At 43.6% G+C, this 21,277-nt stretch overlaps 1 protein-coding gene across 2 annotated transcripts in view; it reads right to left on the reverse strand.

Moving 5' to 3' along the window:
• Window positions 1–20,827, reverse strand: part of ZEB2 (zinc finger E-box binding homeobox 2) — a 131,583-nt gene extending 110,756 nt beyond the window's left edge. The window contains exon 1 of one of the 2 annotated variants that reach the window (XM_040474988.1): window positions 20,584–20,827. In XM_040474988.1, the coding sequence (XP_040330922.1) occupies window positions 20,584–20,656 (73 nt within the window). In that variant the 5' untranslated portion in view covers window positions 20,657–20,827. The remainder of the gene's footprint in view (window positions 1–20,583) is intronic. The other variant, XM_040474989.1, reaches the window with a different exon arrangement.
• Between the last annotated feature and the right edge of the window lie 450 nt (window positions 20,828–21,277).

Raw genomic sequence — 21,277 nt, forward strand, 5'->3', positions numbered from 1 at the left:
CCCAGCGGAAAGGGAAGCAAATTGCCTCACGTGAACTCTTTTTCAAATGCTGGGTTTCCTTTTCCAAATGTCCTTCCACAATTACTTGTAACTGGAATTCCATGATTCTGGTAACATTTACCCATAAACTTTCTTCCTCACTCCGGGCTCGTGTCCTTTCTAAGCCTTAATTTCCCCATCCGTAAAAGGTGTATTAACATAATAGCATCTATTTGATAGAATTGTTGTCAGGGCGACATCAGATGGCATAGGCAAAATTCTTATCCACAGGTCCCAGCACATTACCAGTACTCAATAAATGTTAGATAATATTAGCTTCTACGCAGTTGCCAGTGACATTTCACTGAAATACAAATATGATTATGTCATTCTTCTTCTTTAAAAAATGGTTCACAAGCTCACCATCACCTATTTGCTGGATCAGAGCCAGAAACATGGCGTAGGAGCTTCCTCTGCTCCAAGGCTACTTCCGCAGACTCAATTTGAGCTCATCCGTTTGCACACAACCTGAGTTCACACATCTTAGTTGGCTGACAGCACCTGAAGTGGTCTACATTTTCCTCCTCTGATGCCTGTAACTGCCCAGGATGCCCTTCCCTCACCCCCCTGGGTGAAATCAGAGTCATGGGACCCACGCTGCCCTCAAAAGCTGTCTTCCTCCGGAAGTCTGCCCTCCCCACTTGCTCTAAGATCTAGTTATGCCATCTTGTACACTCTGTACTCACTGGGTACAAAGTTCTTTATAACACTCACCACGTTTTTCTCACTTCTTGAGCACCTCCCTCCCCCTTCCCGCTAGACATCAAGCTTCTCAGGAGCTTGGATTCATTTTTGGACCTGCAGCTTCAAGTATGGCGCCTGCACATTATAGATGCTCAATTAATGCAGCATGAATAAACACTGCAATTTTCTGGTGGGATACCAGAGGCCAAAAAAGCACCTGGTGGGCATACTTTTTAATTACTTTTGCAACAAAATTTTTTTTTTCCTATAATGCAAAACCCAGATTTCCCTGGAGAATGAAGGTAAAAGAAGCCGTGAGTGGAAAAAGAAAGCGTGCAGTTTTCTTCCATGAACCTGACATCAGCTATGAAGAGGGAGGGCCTGCTACTAGCCATAGTGGAATGAATCACGTGAGCTCACATGGCAACCTTTGAAAAGAATAAAGGACTTAAAACACCAAATCGCTGGCCAATCTAGTGCTGGTATAGCCACGTAGTTCAGACCTTTTCCGAGCATCTTGGGGAAGCTATTTGGAAGAGGGAGTTTGTATAACAGACATTGTCATTATCATGGCCATGGTTCCATAAAACTAACATAGGTAAAATCTCCCAAGAGCTACATGTTGCTCTGTGAACTTGGAACTAAATGTAACAAGTTCAGAAGATTTCTACTGCAAATTTTCCAAAGGGTAGGGCCTGGAGCTCTATTGACATCTGTGATTCTCTAACCTTCGTGACCCCTTGTAAACCCAGAACCAGCACAGCCTGGAGCACGTCATAGTACCTCCCCCATCCCACCACTCTCCTGAAATTTGAGCCAAGCCCCATGTGGCTGAGGATCTTATGTTCACAGGTCCTGAAGGGAATCCTGGGAAGCCAGTCTTTGATGAAGCATGCACTCTCCCTCACCGAAGGTGAACTGGCTGCTGGAAGATGAAATCGTCCTAGTCACAGTTAGTGGGGGGTAGGAGCTGGTGATCGCAGAGGGATCATGAAGTTAATGGTGACCTTTCAGTTTCCTCCATTTATAGGTCTCATTTTATTTCTACTTGTAATATTAAATGGGAAACAGATTTAAATACGGAAGAAATGATGCCATGCCAATCAGAACAACCAGTTGGGTTATCACCTCGACATTGCACTGTTCTCTTGTATCCAAAAAGTGATGAGGAAGGGTCATGGGTGGGGAGGCCTGATACCAGGTCTGAAATCAGAGGACAGAAGCATACTGTCAGGGAAACAGACTATTCCTTATTTTTTTGTCTCTCTCCCCCAAATGTCAGGGCTACCCAAAGAATGTCTTCAGAGTGAAATCACTGATTTCTGCCGCAAACAGCAAAGAACCATGCAGAATATTTTACATAAGAGAATCTGATTATTAGATTGATCTGTAACAGTTAACTAAACATACTCTTAGAACGGGCTTTATACAGAGAGATCATTTTACAGAATGCCAAATACAGGAAAGGGATGCTTAAGAAGTCCCCCAAAGTCTCTTTAACTCCACTGGCGGTCAGATAGTCAAACCCCATGTTCTCTTCAATTAATTATTAAAATAATTTAAATTCACATTGTTCAGGCGGTAAGCATAAGCATATGAAAGTTAAACTTTGTTCATGAAAAGGAGAATTTAAAAGCTCAGTGGTTCTTATTGGAAGAATGAAAACATAGTGTAAATAAAAACTTTTACATAGTATCTAAACTATGAATCTACTCATGTACTAATAGAATGTGCCATCAGCATGTTCAAAATATATTAAGTTGGCAGTATGATGCCTTGTTACAAAGTTACATCTTTGTGTGTTAAATGAAGAGATGCTATTAATCAGCAGTAAAATCATTTCTTAGTTCTTATTCTGGAAAAAACATTTTTAGTTGTACCTTTATTCACCAGTTTTGGAGGATTTCAGGCAGATTGAGAAAGATATGGTTTAAGACTCTAAGGTAAATATTGGCCTATTACAACTCTGGTTCTTCCTTAAACTCTAACCATAAAACCTCAGGTGTTCTTTAGATTGGTTAATAGTTCTCTATATCTGGACTACCTGTTCCATGAAAAAATTTCCTTCCAGGTCCTATTTTATTGATGGGAGCATTGCACAGAAAACCAAATCTACACCAGTCACAACTTCAGGTGTACCATTTTTCACTCCTGCAAGGATTTGGGGCTTGCAATTTGCATTGTTACGTTTCCTAATCTGGGTCTAAAATATGTGCTGCATTGCTTTCAGGAAGTAAAAAACTGATGGATCGTGCCATCTATGGCAGCATTTGTTCAGCATTTGGTGCAAACGGGAGAAAAAAGATACAGAATGCATGGATTGATTTTCAAATTACCTCAATATTTTGAAAACATTTTCACCTGCATGCTGAGAATGCTAAGAATGGCAAGGAAGGCAATTGTGCATTTGCACAGCCTCCACTGCATTCATTTATAAATTACCTCATCACTGACTGAAATTAACACTGATTCTTACAGGCAATTTCTCAATTTCCAATGCTAATTACATTTTTTTTACTTTTAAATTCTGTACCACCTGTTTTGGGCAAGACATCTTAGGCAGCGCGACCGCATTTAATCACAATTTTAATTAACCGCCCTGTAGATGTGAAAAAGAAGCAATTATAATGTAGATGAATGATGATTTTTCTGCATTAAATTGTTTTGTTTCCCTGGTATGTTGATTGTAACACAGCACACAAATACAGTAACTGTACAATTTTTTTCTATTGTAATTTAGTAATTGTTTTTGGAAAACCAGTTTGGGAATGAGTGACTTCATCTGTTTACAAATTGATTGATACTGTTCACTCACTGATTGCTGCAGCGTATATTTTGGTATTGCACAGCCTAGCATAAAATATAATTAGAGATGCACAGGCTTTGCAGCACCATTTTGGAATCTGAAAATCAACTGTAACTGAAGTATGTTTTCCTTGAGCATACTAGTATCAGTTGGGGCTGATGAAATGATAATCAAAACAATGGGCTTTCCAATTCCACCACTAGTAGAAACCCTTCGTTTCAATCTGATAGTCTAATATGGTGAGTTTATGAATTACTCCGTACTAGGCCTGGGAGCTGGGGGCTGGCAAGGCTGAAGCTTGCACAACTCACTCAGATCTGTATCACGAGAAGCGTACCAAGTGAGGTAAGGAAACAATGATGAGAAATAAAGAGTTGCTGCTTTGGCAATGGAAAGATTGTTCCTGACACCCGGGCACAATGCACTGATGTGCTGTACCTCTCGACTATCTCATCTCTACACTGTGATACGATGAGATCGCATTCACGCTCCTGGCTTGCCGATACTGATCATTAAAGCCCTACCTCATTGCAGATACATTCAAAGATCTTATTTATGTGAAACACAGCTCGTTCTTCACTCAGCTAGGAAGGGGAAGGGGGAAAAAGACAGCCATCGATATCTGTTTATTTGAAACCTGATGCTGGCTGATGGCTAGAAGATCTAGGCTTACTATTCTCACATGAATTAGAAATCCCTTCAGGAATGCCCTCTCCTAACATCACATCCACTCCCAATCTCAGGAAAGTTCTCAGTCGATGCACCTCGTTGGCATCACAGGGCTGGTGTCTCCCTCACATTATCCAATGAATTGTTCTGAAATGTGCTCACTTGGATGAGCCCTGGGCTAGGCCATTTCTGCTGGCCTGGAAAAAAGGGGGAAAGGCCATGCAAGCAATTGTGGATGTTCAAAGGAAACTATTTACGAGATCTCTTCATCTTCCACTTTGCTTCTTTTTACACTCTATTCCTTAGAAGATCCTAAAGCAGGACAGTTCATTAAGAGGTGACAAGCGATGCTGATTCTAGCCATACGTTTGTTCTAAAATATAGCAAAGATGATGGCTGTAGTTAGAGCATTTTACGGATAGAATGTTATGAGTTGGCACAACAAAGCAGATGATGTTGAGCTAGAGGTTGGGGCAGGAGGACTATTTGGATCAACTTGTATTTGTCTGTCTCCTTTATAAATAGTTGCTAACAAAGTATTAATAGAAAACACCAAACCAATGCCAAAGTTTACTTCATATATTAAGTAAGAATCTGCCCCCATTAATATATTAAAAGATCCATTCTTTTGCCAGATTGGAGATTTGCATGTCTAAATCTTGTTCACAACAATGGGATCGAACACAAAATCTCTCATGAAACTAAGAGAAGAGCCCGCATAGCGAGCTATGCTCTTAGCAGGGTGTCTTTTTCATGTACGATATTACACAAAAACTAGCAATAAAAGCTTACTCCTGCCTAGTCACCCCTACCTGTGTCACCCTTTCTGGCTGTGAAAATTAGCTGGTATAAATGAGCATTGAGTAAAACCACTACTGAAAGAAAAAAGGCAATTCATTTCAGTTAGTAAAACTGTCATTGCTGAGAAAGTGTGCTTAGGGCAGGTAGACGTGGGTCTGTGTTTCACTCTAGAGATTTAATTTCTGATTTTTAGTGCAGTCTCGCGAGTTATTAGCAGAAATACTTTCATAATGCTCAATATGTTTCTCTCCTTTACCACCCTTCCTCACCTTACTCAGAACAGCTCTCGGGAAAGATGTTGTTTTATGAATGGAGGTAAAAATAACCTTGAATATCTCAAATTATAGCCTCTTTACATAATGAAAAGGGAGTGATCTGGCAATAGATTAAAACAATTTTTTTTTTCATAAAGTTGTTCCAGCAATACTGCTTATTTGGAAGTTTCTAAAAGTGGTAGCATCTGTGCTCCTGCTGGGACGAGATGTCATCCCACAAGCCTTTCTGTGAGCAGTCTGTCTTTGGGAGAAAATAAAGTACCTGATCCCGGGCCTTGGTCAGCCTTAGCTCCCCGTGTTTTCACACTCTGACCCACTGCGCGTTCCTTCGAGCAGAGAGCTGCTTCCCATGGCTACCTCCTCAATATAAACTTGCTAACTAATCTCTTAGCAAACACTTGAAGCAAACCTGGAGGAGGAAAAAGAGGCAGAGAGGGAACAAAAAACCCGGGCAGAGATAAAGCTCAAGACACATTCAACGGGACACTGGGATCTAAATTTAGTACTAAACTTAACTTTTCTTTGGAAGAGCTATAGCTGTTGTCTGTGGAACGGGGATTTTTACAACAATTATTTTCTTTTTCAATCCCAACTCTAATTCTCCTGCTGTCTGTTAAATAGGACTCATTTGGAAGTAAACTCCCTTCATTCTTTTCTTCCTTGCTGGTAGCAATGTGCCTACCCTTACAGGTATTTGTAAGTGGTTTCTTTCAACACTGACTATCTTTTTAATAATGTATCTTTTTAAAAGTCTGCCCAGCCCATGTACACACAAGGTAACTTTTCCTTAGGAATTTATACGCGAATCCACTGTTGAAATAAATAATGACTTTCAACCAATGATCAAAGAAAAATAAATCTTTGACCCTAATAAGACTTTTTAAGACTGGAATCCCCTTTTAAAATGGATAACGGTTAAAAGGCTACTGGCAATCTATTTATTTCCAAAGCTGTGTTTTCACGTTGGCTACGTGTAAACTGGAGGAGGAAATGAACCCTAGGATCTTCAAAGTTAAAGCTTTTAAAATAAAGTTGGTATGTCGTATTTGAAAACATATTGTTTGGAATTTAAGTTTTAATATCTAGGAATAAACAGAGCATTAAATCAAGCAAAACTGTGACAAGGCCAATATGCACACGGACGATGCCAGGAAGGCATCTTCAGCCCTTTGTTCACAGCTTAACAAAACTGTGCCGTCACACCACTTTAGTTCAACAGTGCCTGTCGAATGGGCATCAGCAGATCAGCCAATGCCTGTCATACACAGAGCCTGAAGACGGTTTGAAAGCAAGGGCTTATTCGACCCCCAAGTCTAGTTGGAAAGTGGAGAGGATTTTAAATCATCTAGTAAGGACACCAACACCCACCCTCCTGCAAAGTTAGAAGAGATGAGAAAGAATGACAAAAAAATATTGGTTTCAAAAAATAGACATGGAGGAGAAAGAAAAAAACGGACTCAGGCAAAGAGAGCACTTTTCAGATTTGTGTTCTTTGTTAGAGCAATTATAAAAGTTTTGCAATCACAGTTTTTTTTCCTTAAAGTGACAATACCAATACTGAAATAAAAAGTTTAATGTCATTGCTATTTTAAGATTTTTTCCCACTTTTTTTGGCCTTTAAGCAATTGGATAAATGTTCTATTTGTGTTGTGTTATCAGGATAGGAGGGGGTTATTTGACAAAGAGAACCTACAACCCCATGTCACTCAAAGGAGTATCTCTTTAAATATATTTCTTGCTACATGGCTGTTTTTGTTGACAAAAATGCACCAACTTTTGAATTGACAGTCTCCTGAGCTCTGGTCTCTGTGAACATTTAATCTGCTTCCAAGTAGAAACCCGAGAAAACAAACCTGGTATAGAGAAGGATTGTTAACTTTCCTACAAGTTAACAATTAGAAAAAAAAAAAAAAAAAAAAAAACAAAAAAACCAAACCGCCTTATTTTCGTCCTATAACAGTGATCATGAGATTTGGCTTTCAAGCTTTAATAAGTGCTGAGGAGGTGCCTCAGAACTTTGCTCCTGTTTAATTAAGTGTGCCCACTCCTCTTTAGGCATCCAATCAGATGCAATCAGAGTGAGCCCCCCAGAGCAGGGCTGCTGAGCCCCAGTGGTAAGAATTAGCTGAAGGTGTTCTGAATCTCTCGACCTTTCAAGTTCCTCCAGGATACACTGCTACTGAGATGCGTACAGGAGTTGAGATTTCCTTTACAGTAAAGTTGAAAAGCTCTTGCTCTCGGGCCGGCCCCCCCCCCTCCGTCTTTCACTCTGCTACTGTCAGTTTACTGCCTGTTCTTTAGCTGTCTCTTTTCCAGTCCCTACCCTGTCAGTTTCTGGCCTGCCAATTTCAACTTGAAGCTTGACTGGGCTGATTTGATGCAAATACCTCCAGGGAAAACCCTGAAACTGATGAACAGTTATGTCAAGTCGATTTTGCACCATCGGGAAAAGGTAACCTCTGAGAGAAAAAAAACAACAAGGTTAAAGAGACAAGGGCTTTTCACGTGTAATACCTCTGCTGCACATCTCGTTCACTGTTTACCATCCCTCAGAAATTGTAACTGTCAGAATTAGTCCTAATTGCAGATGCGAAAGCTGCCATTATAATAAAAACAGAGGCAGTGCAGGCATTAAATGTAGCAGCCTAATTTGTGAGACTACAGAAAAGGTAGAGTAAATGAATATTTCATTACTTTAATTACCAGGGACTACTCTTTTCTTGCTGTCTTATGATAAGTGTTGCTGTAACTAGCAACAGCAAACATCCACTAAAACATAAAGTGCAATAATCGTCCTGCTGTCAGGATCACCGCTTTAAAATACGAGCCGGGAAAAAATATAATGGTTTATCTATTTCTTAGAGATTGCAGAAGTAGAAGATGGAAATTCATTTAATGTCAGGGGAAGAAAAAAAGCACACACAAAGGCACCAGTAAACAGGTTTTAGTCAGAGAATAATGGCTCCAAGAGAGAGAAGGAAAAAAATCCATTGGCTATACATTTGAAGTGTTAGCCCTAAAAGAATGCTGGAAAGTGAAAAGTAGGAGGGAACAGTGTTTGGATTTTTTAAGGCAAAATTTTGTTTTGTGTTGCACAACGTAATTGCTTGGACATTAGAAAATAAAAACTCCAGCGACTGGGGGAAAGACGAGAGGAAAGCAAGTGGTTTTCAAATGATTAAGCAAAGGTGGAAAAAGTTCAAGCTGGCAAAAGTTTAGAAGCTCGGTCCAGTTCCACTTAAAAAAGACTAGATAAAGCCTGCCAGAAAGACTTTGCCTGTAGTTTGAGAGTCCTGATTCACAAGATTTGGGAAGTTTCAATAATTACTCACCACTGACACCTTGAAAAACCCTGGGCATCTCTCTAGAAATGTCAGTTTCAGGTAGAGGGGCAAAGCGGGTGGGGAGGTGGCTGGATTGTGGGAGGGGGAGACGGACCTGGGAGTTTGGGGGGGGGTGTGGTTGAGGAGGTTGCTGAGACTGGTTGAAGCCAGCCTGTCTCTGCATTTATCACTTTGTCCCAGAGGAGGTGTTTGTTCAACACAGCAGTTTGACAGCACAAAAACACTGTGGCCAGAAGCCCTATCAAAGAACCTACTGACACATATCATTTGTGGTCTTGGTTTCACAGGGTAAGGCTACCTCACACTTTATCTGCACAAGTATAAAACTCCACACATTTGTAAGTGTTCAGTATAGCTAAATTCCTGCCCCCCCTTTTTTTCCTTTTAAATATTATAAACACTACTTTAAAATACAATCTTTATTCCGGACTCCTGAATGCCGTTTTAAAAACCATAATAATTTGCAATCAAGTTAGCATAATCCATGTTAAGGTTGGTAATATTGAAGGGAAATGGGGGGGGGGGATAACAGTTTAAAAGCATGAAGCTTGTAATTTATCCTAAATAATACACTTAAAGTTTAGATTAATAGGTGCAAGTAAGTTTTGTAAGAATCATGTGGCATAGGGAACACTTTTTCTTTCTTAAAAGAAGTCTTAACAAACAGGAGTCTACGTTAATTCTTCACCTCTACTATTTTCATATGAATATATTTCATTCACAAGCTGTAGGACTGTAGTCAAAGAGGAAAAGTCTCAGAGTTGGGGTTCGAGGGTGTATTTGTGTGTGTGCATGTGGAATGTGTGCATATGGGCTGTATGTAGTTTTCAAATTCCCATCAGCAGAGCAAAGGTGATGGGAAATCTTTAGAGGACAACCATTTTGTTTAGAGATTTTCCCCTTTTAATGGGTCTCTTTATTATGAAAACACAGCTTACTGAGTTCTTTATATATAAACCTCACCTCTTAAAACTGAGAAATCTCATGATGTGAAACACTTCCATTGATGTGCTTTGTGTCTAAAATAGAAACTTAGGTACTTCCAAGAATAGGCAAATTGCAAAGTTTCTTTGATTACAGTTACTCAGATATATAAGACAATATAGATAACAATTTAAACTAAGCAACAGTGAAGCCTGTACATTACATTGCAGGTCACTTGGGCACTGAATTCCTTGAAATTTACTCTTCTGTTTAAGATAGAGGAAAAAATCTCAGATCTTAAATAGCATGCTATCTTCCTCTGTTGATTTATTAGATTGCTGATTTATAGAAGGGAGTGTCCCGACTCACCTGGTCGGGAGTACCTTTCTTTCCTAGAGTTGATTATAAAAAGAAATACGAAATTATAGAAAGAACAAAAATCACCATATTGTCATATTAACAACCTAACTATTAGAGGGGAATCCATTACATTTTTTTTTAATGTAGAGTATGTTTTGACTTTTTGTCATGGGAAATCATTAATGACAATGACCTGTTCCCCAAAGAATGTACTCATTGACCTCCATCACCTGAGATCATTTAAAAATGTTTCCACCTTATTGTTGTGACTTAAAAATACACCTTCATATATTTGCTGTTGTGATAAATAAAGTTAGCTAAACTGACCAGTACTGCGTTTGTCATTTGCTTGGAAAAATATCTTCACTTAAGTGGGATTTAAAATTTTAATTTCAAGTTCAGAATTAGGTCTCCTCCAGTTTGAAGCAGAGTGTGTGTGGGTTTAGGTTGAAATAACACACAGCAACCCAGAAAGATGAATAACTGAAAACAGATTATATACAAGAGAACATGACATTTAAGCCCATGGATTACAGGAAAAGTGACCCGGGATCTTACTTTTATAGTAGTGTTTTTTTTTGTTTTTTTTTTTAAAGGAAAGGTAACTTAAATGTGCACACGAGCCCTTCAGTAATGTCTTTTCATTCTAACAGTTCCTTCAAATCTCAGCCCCTCAACTCAGCTTACTAACAGAACTAAGTTTGTAAAAAAAAAAAATCATAAATCATTATGACGATTGCATTCCTCCACTGAAAAATGAAAGCAAAGTTCGGATCCTTCTCGAAATATTTGTTCCCCTTACATCCCTTACGTGTCCCCGATGCTTGCTCTTCCAAAGTCTGGTTTTCAGAAGAGCCCATATTAATTTCTAACCAAGACTCCAGCGTCCACTGTAATGCACTGGGCTTTATTAGCTCTCAAATGTTCCTGGGTCACAAACACACAACATCAGATGAGACACTGACCATCTTCCTTCTCTCTTCAGCTCCTCTAACTTTCTTGTCAGGAGTCTGACAAAACACGCACAGTTACTGTTGCTGAGGGGAGACAAAGTTTAACTTCTGGGTTGGCAATTGGGGAATAATTCATGAGCAGATTTCTAGCAAATGATATGATTTGCTAAATTTTGGTCTTTGATTTATATTTATGTACTCCTGCTACTGTTAAGGTTTTGCCAACCTCAATTAGATCATGAATGAGATCATTTTAATTCAGCCCCCAAACTGTGACCTGACCATGGTCTGAAAGTGTTCAAAAAGTAATTTTAAGCCTCCCTTTGATTTGAAAAGGAATACTGCATGCTTGGTCGTTCATACAAATAACATAAAACTTAATTATTGGATGATTTGGCAAAGGACCTTCTTGCCAAACAACAGTCAATGCCAGCTACTGTGATGCTGGCTATGCCCGGGCCCCCGAGCACACAGCCCCCTGTATACAGCATTTGTTCATTGTGTCTCAGGGCAAGATGCTTTCAAATAGGATTCGTGGATCTGGGAGGCAGGGTGCAACTCGAAGGGTGTACCATATTTATAACTCCAGTTAAAAAATGCTGTCTCACCTAGAAGGGAAGTAGATCTGCGCTGTCAAATCACCAGGAGGCTGTGACAAAGGGAGCTTGCAGCCTGACACACGGTGTAACAACATAGCAAACACCTTTAATCCTGTCATGTCTCATACCCTTTACTTTCTCACACATTTGTGGCTGCTTGAACGTTGACACCTACACTCTTTTTCGAAACTAAATAAGGCAATCTTATTTAAGCCCAAATGCAACACCTGTAAAGTTATTCTTGTGCCCAGCAAAAAATAACCATTAACTCCTTCCTCTTATAAATGCCTCTCTGCTTGCTTTGGCAAGTCTCACGTTGGTAACAGTCGGCCTGAGGCCCTGACTCTGAGGTTCACATGACCTTCCGAGCTCCGAAAGATAGGCAACACTTCCCCCTAGAAAAGATGCGAGGGCTGCGATAGTGTCACTGTCCCAACTGGCCTCTTACAGCTTTTTTGAGCTGAAGCCCCTTTCTTCATCACAAACTTCTGGTGTCTTTTATAGTAAGGAGAGAGGCCCCAGCTGCTTCATTCCCTCTAGCTACCATAGTCTAATATTTTAAAAGCTGGAAATGAAAATAGCTTTTCTAAAGATATTTCCTGGAATTTTTAATGTGCTGCCTTGATTCCTTTTTTTTTCTTGCCAATTATAAACCACCATTTGGAGGGCTTATGAGCAATGTAAGTCCACCTCATCTAATTAAACCACATTGTTTTAAAAGCTTGAACAGTTTTCATGTCTACAAGACTTGTCTGAATATTAAACTGCGAGAACCAGAATTCTGAGTGTCTTTGGAGAGCCAGGATTTTATCTGCTGAGTGCAAAGGGCCAGGCACTCAAAGAGTTAAGGAGTGTTCCCGCATTGCTGGGTAGGTTAATATCACAGCTGCCTGGTAAAGCATTATCCCGGTACCTCACTTAACAAAAGCCTCCTTTTGCAAACAGACTCCCACTTTCCCCCCAAGTGTCCAAAGGTGTTTACTGAAGTAAATCTGCCTAAATCCTTCATTGCTTGGGTCATGGGGGTGGATAGGAGGGGTGGAAGGTGTAGGGATAATCTCTTTTTGTAAATTCTGTAAATCTTCTGGGAAAAAGAAAAAAAAATCAGGAATCTCTGTCACATGCTCATGTACAACTTCTAATATCTCTGCTAGTTTTGCTCTTATAAGTGAAATCCGCACCATGGCTATCAGAACAGCCCCCATTCCCAATTATTCACTCGAAGCGATTGCACTCCTAAACTTGCGTGTGTGCGCGTGTGCGTGTGTGCGCGTGTGCGCGTGCGCGCACGCGCATTACGTACTTTATCTGTTGAAAAACTGTTGGTATCTAAAACTGGTTTCAGAAAGGAAAAAAAAAAAAAAGACAAGACAGTTTAGAAGCAAGATAATGTAGCTGAAAAGTTGTCACGAGAGCTTTCTGCTCTTGCTGTGGTCTCGTTCCGATACCATTAACTGCATGTTACTTTTGCATGTTGAAAATGGAGGCAAATAACACAGTAAAACCTGACAGGTCCGCCTGCAAGGGTTTAAACAGTTCCCAGTAAGAAGGAGCCCTTGAGGCATAAACTTTCTCTCTCAGGAGAACGTGAATACCACCAACCCCTCCCTACAAATCTTGAAGCATCCAGTTTGAGATACAAAAAGGCTGTCATCTCACAAATGTTAAACATACTAAAAAAATCTGAAAAAAAAGTATGAAGAAGGTGTGAAAAACGTGGCACTTTACAGCCCTCAAAGCTTTTTAAAATAGAACAACTTTTCCCCCTAAAATTCTTTTCAGAGAATTTTTTTTTTCCTTTTTGGCTCATTTGAGAGTTTCTTTCTTGGCTTTTTTCCCCTTTCATTTGAAAATATGAATTATCATAAAAAGTCAGGGGAAAAAATGGGAAAGTCTTTTCCAGTTTTCCTGAAGATTTATCAGCGTGTTCAGGCTGGGTGTAAGCACTTCTCCTTTTTCCTCTGGGCCAGACACCCATCCCTGAAACCAGAGCAGGGCCTTGGGAGACTTTATCCCTTCTCTCCTCCAGAGCAGCCTCCAGCTGCGCCCCCCCCCCCCCCAGTGCCTTTACCTCCCTGGTCTGATGGTAAACAATAAGTAAAGCCAAATAGTAGGCAGCACTCAAGATGGGAAGTCCACACACCTGACCCCAAGTCTAACAGGCTTCTGAGAGAGAATTTGATCCCTCTCTGACACTTTTTACCTCAAGTGTTGAGCGGGTGGCCATGAATAGTACAGACATGCCATCTTGTAACACTATATGCCTGTCAGGAGGGACAAGGCCTGGTCAAGCATCAACTATATAAGGCTGGTAACCAGGGAAAGCCCAACAAACAGCCACAAACACCTAAGTTATTTTACTCAGCTACTACCCTCGGCCTCTCTCCTCTTCTCTCTCCTCTCTCTCTCTCTCTCTCTCTCTTTCTTTTCATCTTGGCTTTCTGTGGCAGAATGCAAATGGAGCCTGCCGGCGGTGAAAGGGCTGAATTGTGATTAAGAAGAAGAAGAGCTCCTTTCTTTGTTCTCCCCTCAGGGGATGTTTACTGGGAGAGACACAGCGGATCAGATATGAAAGGCATTCAGGTCAGCATTGATGTGAGCGAAAGTGAAATCATACCTAAGGCATTCAAAAGACCGCCGTGTCAGGGGTTCAGCTAACGGTGCAGCTACTGTGCGTGTCTTCCCGGAGAGGCAAAAATCTTTTCACAGACTAGCGATTTTTTCTCCCTAATTTACTACAAAATTATTAAAGTTTCCCCACCCTATTTACCTCCTACCAGATGACACAAGAGTTAGTATTTTCTCTCCTTATGGACCACACGCGAAATCAGACCAACTTCTAATAACTGTATTACCTTAATGAACCAGCAAGGCACCATCTGAACTGTGAAATCTTTCCTTTTTTAAGCAGATGTATTCATGTGTGATACATATATGCATAATATGTAGGGGAGAACTGAATGAAGAGAAAAGCCAAAAACACACACATGGATGGCTTTTCCTCTCACTTTTCTCAGAGGAAACACAAGACAACACACACACACACACACACACACACACGCACACACACACACACACAGTATAAAAACAATACAGAACACCTTAAAACGAAATTCTTTATTTACTTTGTAACTACTAGTTACACTTTTCCTGAGAGTTTTCACTCTGACAGGACTGTCACCCAAGATAAAAGTATTTGGCACATAGCTATTAAGGCAAAGACTTCCATAGAGCCTTCTGATTATTACTGCTTTCCTTTTTAAAAAATGCTTGATGAAATACTTGGATCTTACTTTTTAAAAGTTTACACTCCCCACAGCCCAAATAGTCATTCAATAGGTTTTCCAAGTGGTAAGCTGACGCTGTTGGTATAAACAGAGCTATGTAAATATACACAAAATTCACAAATCACAGCAAACATACAAATAATGGGGAGGTGCCTAGATGTTTCAAGGCTTAAAAATGAAAAGGAAAATCACATTTCATCTTCCGACTGCTAAAGAAAGAAAAGAAATTGGGAGGGGGGAAGAGGACTATATTTATTGGTTTTAAATCATCCTTCCCTCTGCTCTGAATTATTTTTTTCAACCTTCACATCTTGGCGAAAAAGCATATTTGAGCTTATGTTAACATCTGCTTTTGTGGTGACATTTAATTCTGTATATTTTCAACTAGTGTTTCTGCATCACAGATTTTCCTCCTTTATTTCTTTGCTCTAAAAAGACAACCAAAGAGCAATCAAAAAGGTGTCTGACTTGGCCATTCAGACAATTGCCCCCTTGTGGGAATGCGGGAATGAATGGTACAGTGGACACCCCAGCACCATTGACGTTATAAACATGTAAATGAAACACATTAGGGCAGACAATCAATTGTCTGTGAGCATTGCAAACCTGCACTCCCTCTCTCTGTGACAGGCACAAAATAGTGTCTACCTTGGGAAGCCACGGTGCTGGAGAGGAAAAGGACAAAGAGTTCCCTTTCACACAGAAGAAAATGCACCTTAAAAGCCTTGGAAGAATGCAGATGACAAAAACTGTTGTAGGGAAAAGAATCTCCCACATCTTAGAATAAACGCGGCAATGCTAGGAGCTGGCCACACCGTCCTTCCCTACCTTCAGGGTAGACATACATTTTCCCAAGGAAATATCCTTAACACGGCATTAGGGGCTTCAAGAACCTCTTGGAATTTTCTTTACTTTGAGCAAATTAAGCCACCAAGGAGGGAAGCATCGCATACATGTGACATAGCAGTTTGGCAGGGAACTTTAATCTTGGCTTTATTCAAATCATATTCGGAAATAAATGCTTGAAGACATGAATTTATTTTTATTTGGCAACAGAAGAACAATGTAAAGTTTAAAATCCTTAGCCCGCCCTTACCCCTGGTGGAGTGCCCCACTGTGGGTGCCAGCAGGCTAGTGGCTCTGCTACGAAAGCAGGCATGTTTCTACCCCAGTGGACTTAGTTTTCCCAAACCGAAATAAAACAAATAGATCAGTCTAGATACATAGCCCCCAGTCTTGTGTGTGTGCAGCATGACGAAACTTGCATGGAGATCTCCACAGAGAGAAAAGGATGGAGATAGCTATCTTTGGAGTGCCCTCAGTACTGGTACCTGCCACACCAACTGCCTTTGAGTGCTTTGAGAATCAGCAAAACCAGTCTCCCTATAAACTCATCAACCCTGTGAAGCAAGCTACTTGCAAAAGATTTCCCCACTTGCAAAGATAGCCAAGTTTGAAGCGATTGTAATCCGAGGGAAACTTCCCTGCCTCAGTGTGTACTAAGGGGCTCTGACTCCAGGCAGCCCCAGCCCAACTTCACCTCTCGGAGAGGACAGACAGGAGCCACATCCTTGAGAAGGGGCTCCATGCATTTCTTTCCCTTTTTACTTAAGCATCTCTGAAACGGAAGCAACTTCTCCGTCCTCCGCTGCCTCTAAGCATCACCACCAGCGCCTCCACTCCCTTTAAGGAAGTGGTAAGGAGAGAGGGCTTATCTTAAAAAAGGATAATCATTTCTGCTCATCTGATTGCTTCTCCCCTAGGGTCCAAAGCCCTGAAAACATCCAACTTTATCCCTTGTCTTTACCACTGGAAATCAGAGACCAGAGGCATTTGCAAATATCTCCCCCGCTCCCCCACACAATCCCCAACCCTTTAACTGAAAGTTTGAAGACAAATCAAATTTAACTTTTCTTTCTTTCCTTCTTTCTTCCATTTCCTTTCCCCCTCCACTCCTAATTCAGTTTTCATTTAAAAGACGGCTTCACTCCCTTCTCTGAAGCAAGTAGTTTCCAGATTTGATCTTTGTCACAACCTGCATGTGTATGTGCGATTTCTCAGAGGCTGATGCTGGAAGGCAGTGGGCTGGGGAGGCTGGCCCATCTTCCAGGCTCCTCAGGAGGCAGGAGGGAAGCCGGAGCATCCCCAGGAGCCGAAGCCCCAATCAGGGGCTAAAGCAACAAACTTTGCAAGTTACAACCCCGGCCGCGCCAGTGGTAGGCAACAGCCGGGCATCTCCCGCTCCAAGTGCTCATTTCTGTCTCCAAGGCTGTGTGGAGATAGTGGGGTATAATCAGGGGGATGGAAAAGGGGGGCTGGGTTTCCCCCCTCCTCTCCAGCTTCAGTGAAAGTGTTACAGAGTGAGTCAGGCGACTGAAGATCATCTGACTGAACTTTCTTGAAACTGACACACATTCTTGTCTGCCGGCAACTTGCTTTTTGCCTCCTTCCCCTCACCCCTCTCCCCCTTTCCTCCTGCACATCTTATTTTCTGGGAAGAGATTTCATCCTTTCCATGTGGGGGAAAGGAGACTGTCAGCTATGGATTCATTTGGCCCTGGCACTGTCTTTGCCAAGCATCTTGCTGGCCTGAGAATCTTGAAGGCTGGATTTTAGATTCTTGTTTCTCTCTTTGCACATTTATTACCCTCAAACTGCCTCCTTCTCCTTTGCTTTTTAATAATTGTGTACAGCATTGTCTTCTAACTCACGTTCTTGACCAGCCTTTCAAACACACACACACACACACACACACACACACACACACACACACAATTGCTTTACATGTTTTTTCTTCTTGTCGCCTCCGTCTATATATACATTGTTGACTTCATTAAAATTATATAAAGTGTCATTCTAGTTTCCTGGATGACCATCTTTTTTTTTTTTCCTTGCAGCTTCTTACTTCTGTGATTAGTATTGCCATTATTCCTTTCCAGGAATTTCTATATGATTTTGATAAGCATCATCATATTTAGTGTTATCAGCAAAGACACAAGCTCAAAAGTGACATCTTTTCCATGAATCCAGGAAAGAAGAAAAATCCACTCAGTTCAGATAAATCCTGGCAATTCCCAAAGGGAAAGGCATTGGATATGTGCTTGATGAGAAAGAAAATGAAAACGGGGGAAGAAAACTCTTCTACCTGCTTCTCTAAACCAGGGCATTTTGCTCAGTCAGATTAAACCCAAGGAAAAACACTGACAAGTAACTAATTCACAGCATGTTTTACACAGATTATTTGGAAAAAGAGACAGGTAGTAAAAGTTAGAGAAGCTGTAAGCAATGGAAGGCTTGCTGGTAAGTATGTAAGGTCTGAGATAAATGCCTCAAAATTTGCAATTCAACTTTCCATTTCGGAGTGTTGAGGCTTCTCCCAAGTTACTAGCTGGGCGGAGGGGATATGGTTGCAGTGTCCACAGCTGAGCACCTCCCTGGCACTCTGTTTCACCTGCGAAGCCCCCAGCAGGCCTTCCTCTCTGCCAACCCCCACCCCTCAAGGTTCCCAGGAAGCCTGGAGCCTTCTGTTTCCCCAGACCTGGGCTCTGGCCTGACCTCACTGCCGGGGCCAGGCTGGTCATCGGTGGCAAAATCCCGAAGGGGGTGGGAGGAGGCAGGAAAGCAGAAACAAACATTCTAAATAGTCTCTTCTGCAAAAGAACACTTCTGGGAACCTTGCTTTATATCTCATTCTCTTTTCTCTCAGAAAAAAAAAAAATGACTGTTTAACATAAGAAAAAAAAAAAGCCTCCTTGACACAAAGCTTTTGTTATCCAGTTGATCAGCACCGTGCTTTAGATACTTGTAAGAGGGGGAAAAAAGCCCCACAACAGACATTGATTTTAGAAAATCAATAACCAACATTTAATAAAAGGAACAGAGGAAACACAAGAGAGAAGAGGGGGACATTAGGTATAATTTTAGTGTCTACTAAATTGCCCAGAGATGGGGAAGGGGAGGTCTCCTGTGTAAGGACCACCTTAAATAATGCCAGATACTAGAATGAAGAAAAAAATTAAATTAAGAGAGAGAGAGACAGAGACAGAGACAGAGACAGAGAGAGAGAGGGAGAGGGAGAGGGAGAGGGAGAGGAAGAGGAGAGACTGACTTAAAAAGAGGCAGCCTGAACTGGATCTTGGGGAAGCAGCTCAGAATATATTATTGTACTTGTTTTTTTTTTTTTTTTTTTTTTTAATACTAAGCCAAGCAAATAGATCAAAGGCAGCACAAAGGGAAAAGGCAGGATAACGTAACGACCAGTTTCTGACTAAAATTCCTCTATCACTCCCCCATATGGCTCGACACCTCCACCACAACAAGCAAAAGATACACACACACACACACACACACACACACACACACACACCCTAGAGAGGCAGAGACAGAGAGAGAAGCATCATTTGTCTCTAATCAAAATTCTCTCGTCTTTGTGTTTTCTCTCCCTCCAGCACCCCACACTGCGCCCCCGGCCGCCCCCTCCCTGCGCCGCGCAGCTCCGGGGCAGGCCGGGGGCGCGCACAATTGTCCTCTCTAGAGGAAAGTTGCTCCAAGTGGGCCGGGCAGTCCACGAGAGGTGCGGGCTGCGTTTGCGGGAGGCCGGAGGCCGGGCTGGCGCCGCGTCCCCACGTCCGGCTCCGGAGCGTCAGCGCGGCCCCGCGCCGGGTGATAAAGCTGAGATCGAAGGGAGCGAGAAGTTTCCTTTCCCAGTCTGAGCTGGCGCTAGTTCGCTTGTTTGTTTTGGGGGGTTGGTTTTTTTTCTTTTCAAACTCAGTATCCTCTGTCAGCTACCCCGGGCACCCTCTCCGGTCCCCAGCTCTCTCCCCTCCCCCAGGCGCCTTCTGCGCTCTTGCCAATCACTTTTCTCTTTTATTCCCACGATTTTGTTCGGGGGTAATACCTAGGGGGTCGATCTCTCTCTCTCTCTCTCTCTCTCTCTCTCTCTCCCCCCCCCCCCCCTTCTCTTCATCCCTTCTTTGCCTTTCTCCAAGACGGACTTTATTAACAGCCACCCCTTTAATCTCCCACCTCTGGTCGGTGTGTCCCTCTCGCACCCCCATCTCCTTCCTCCTTCCTGACTCAGCTTGGATAACGGGCTCCTCCTGACCATGTAGAAAACTGCCCAGAAAAGTCTCCCTGCTCTCCGCGACTCCGCCAGTCCCCGGCGTGGGGCCAGAGCCCGCTGGAGAGGAACCACCCACCCCCGAGCCCGCGCCGACCCCGCCGGACCCCGCGCAGGGCCGGCCGGGTCCCTCCCACCCGAGGTCGGGGCGCGCCCGGCCGGGCCCCGCTGCCCGCGGACCGTTACTTGGCGTACGGAGAGGCGGCCGCGACACTCCGGCAAGAAACTTTAAGCCTCGCGGAGGCGCAGCCCCAGGCCCCCTCTCCCGCCCTCGCAGTTCCTCCGCCACCCCCGCCCCCCGCCCCGGGATCCTGCACGACCTGGCGCCCGGGCCCCCGCCCTGCCCTCGCCGGACGCTCCCGCAGCCCGGCCAGGGGACCCGGCGGACCGGGCGCCAGCGGAGCGAGAGGCGGAGGCAAAGGGAGGGCGGAGGCGGGGGCACGAGGGGGCGGCGGGGGTGGGGGCGCGGGGCCCCCGCCGGACCCCGGGGCTCGGAGCCCCCCGGCGCCCCGCGCTCACTTTGCCCGGCACTTCCCCAACTCCCCGGGTCCAGTCGCCGCGCGCGCCGGGCTGCGGCGCCGGCCACGGAGAGAGGCTCGCCCGCGAGCCCCGGGCGCCGCCGCCGCCGCCGCCGCCTCGGCTCCCTTTCCCTTTCCCCCGCCTTCTCCCCGGGTCTCCAGCCGCGGAGTGGCCCGGAAAAGTTTGGTTCGGGCCGCTTCTTACCGTTTTTCCTCCTGGGATTGGCTTGTTTGCGCCTCTTGCACCGGGGGCCATCCGCCATGATCGGCTGCTTCATTGATAAGAGCGGATCAGATGGCAGTTCGCATGGACTCGGCGCCCTGCTTCGGCAGCACGCAGGCTCGATCTAGCAACCAAACACAGCGACAATGTGGGCATCGCCCGCGCCCATTGAAACGCGCGCGGGCCGCCCAGGGGAGCCGGGCCAGGGCCCCGGCGAGCACCCATCCGCGCCCCCCAACGCCAAAGCGAAACTTCGGCGGCCCCCTCCCCGCCCCCCACCCCCAGCCTTGGCCCCGAGGCGCTTTGTGTTTGTTACTGTTTGCTGTGTTGCACCCGCGAGGGGATCAGAGAGACAAGAATTACATCTTCAAAATGAGTCATAACTCCTGACCGTATGAGGGAATGCACACGGCGGTACAGTAAGGCTGCTTGACTCAGGGCTAGGCGGACCCTTTCCTCGGAAAAGTCCTCAGCCCGGCTCGGGAACTTGGGGTGAGGCGAGGCTTTCTTTCGCTCTCATCTTGTCTCACCCCCCCCAACCCCCCACAACCCCATTCCCCAGAGGAAACAAACAAACAAACAACGCGAAGCAGCCCCCGGATGAAGCACACTCGGGCAAATTGATAATAGTAATTATAGGAAGCCCACTCGCCCCGCGCCCCCTCCCCTCCCCTTT

The sequence above is a fragment of the Herpailurus yagouaroundi genome, unplaced genomic scaffold (assembly GCF_014898765.1).
Source record: "Herpailurus yagouaroundi ecotype Mexico unplaced genomic scaffold, PumYag 140, whole genome shotgun sequence".
Taxonomy (NCBI): Eukaryota; Metazoa; Chordata; class Mammalia; order Carnivora; family Felidae; genus Herpailurus; species Herpailurus yagouaroundi.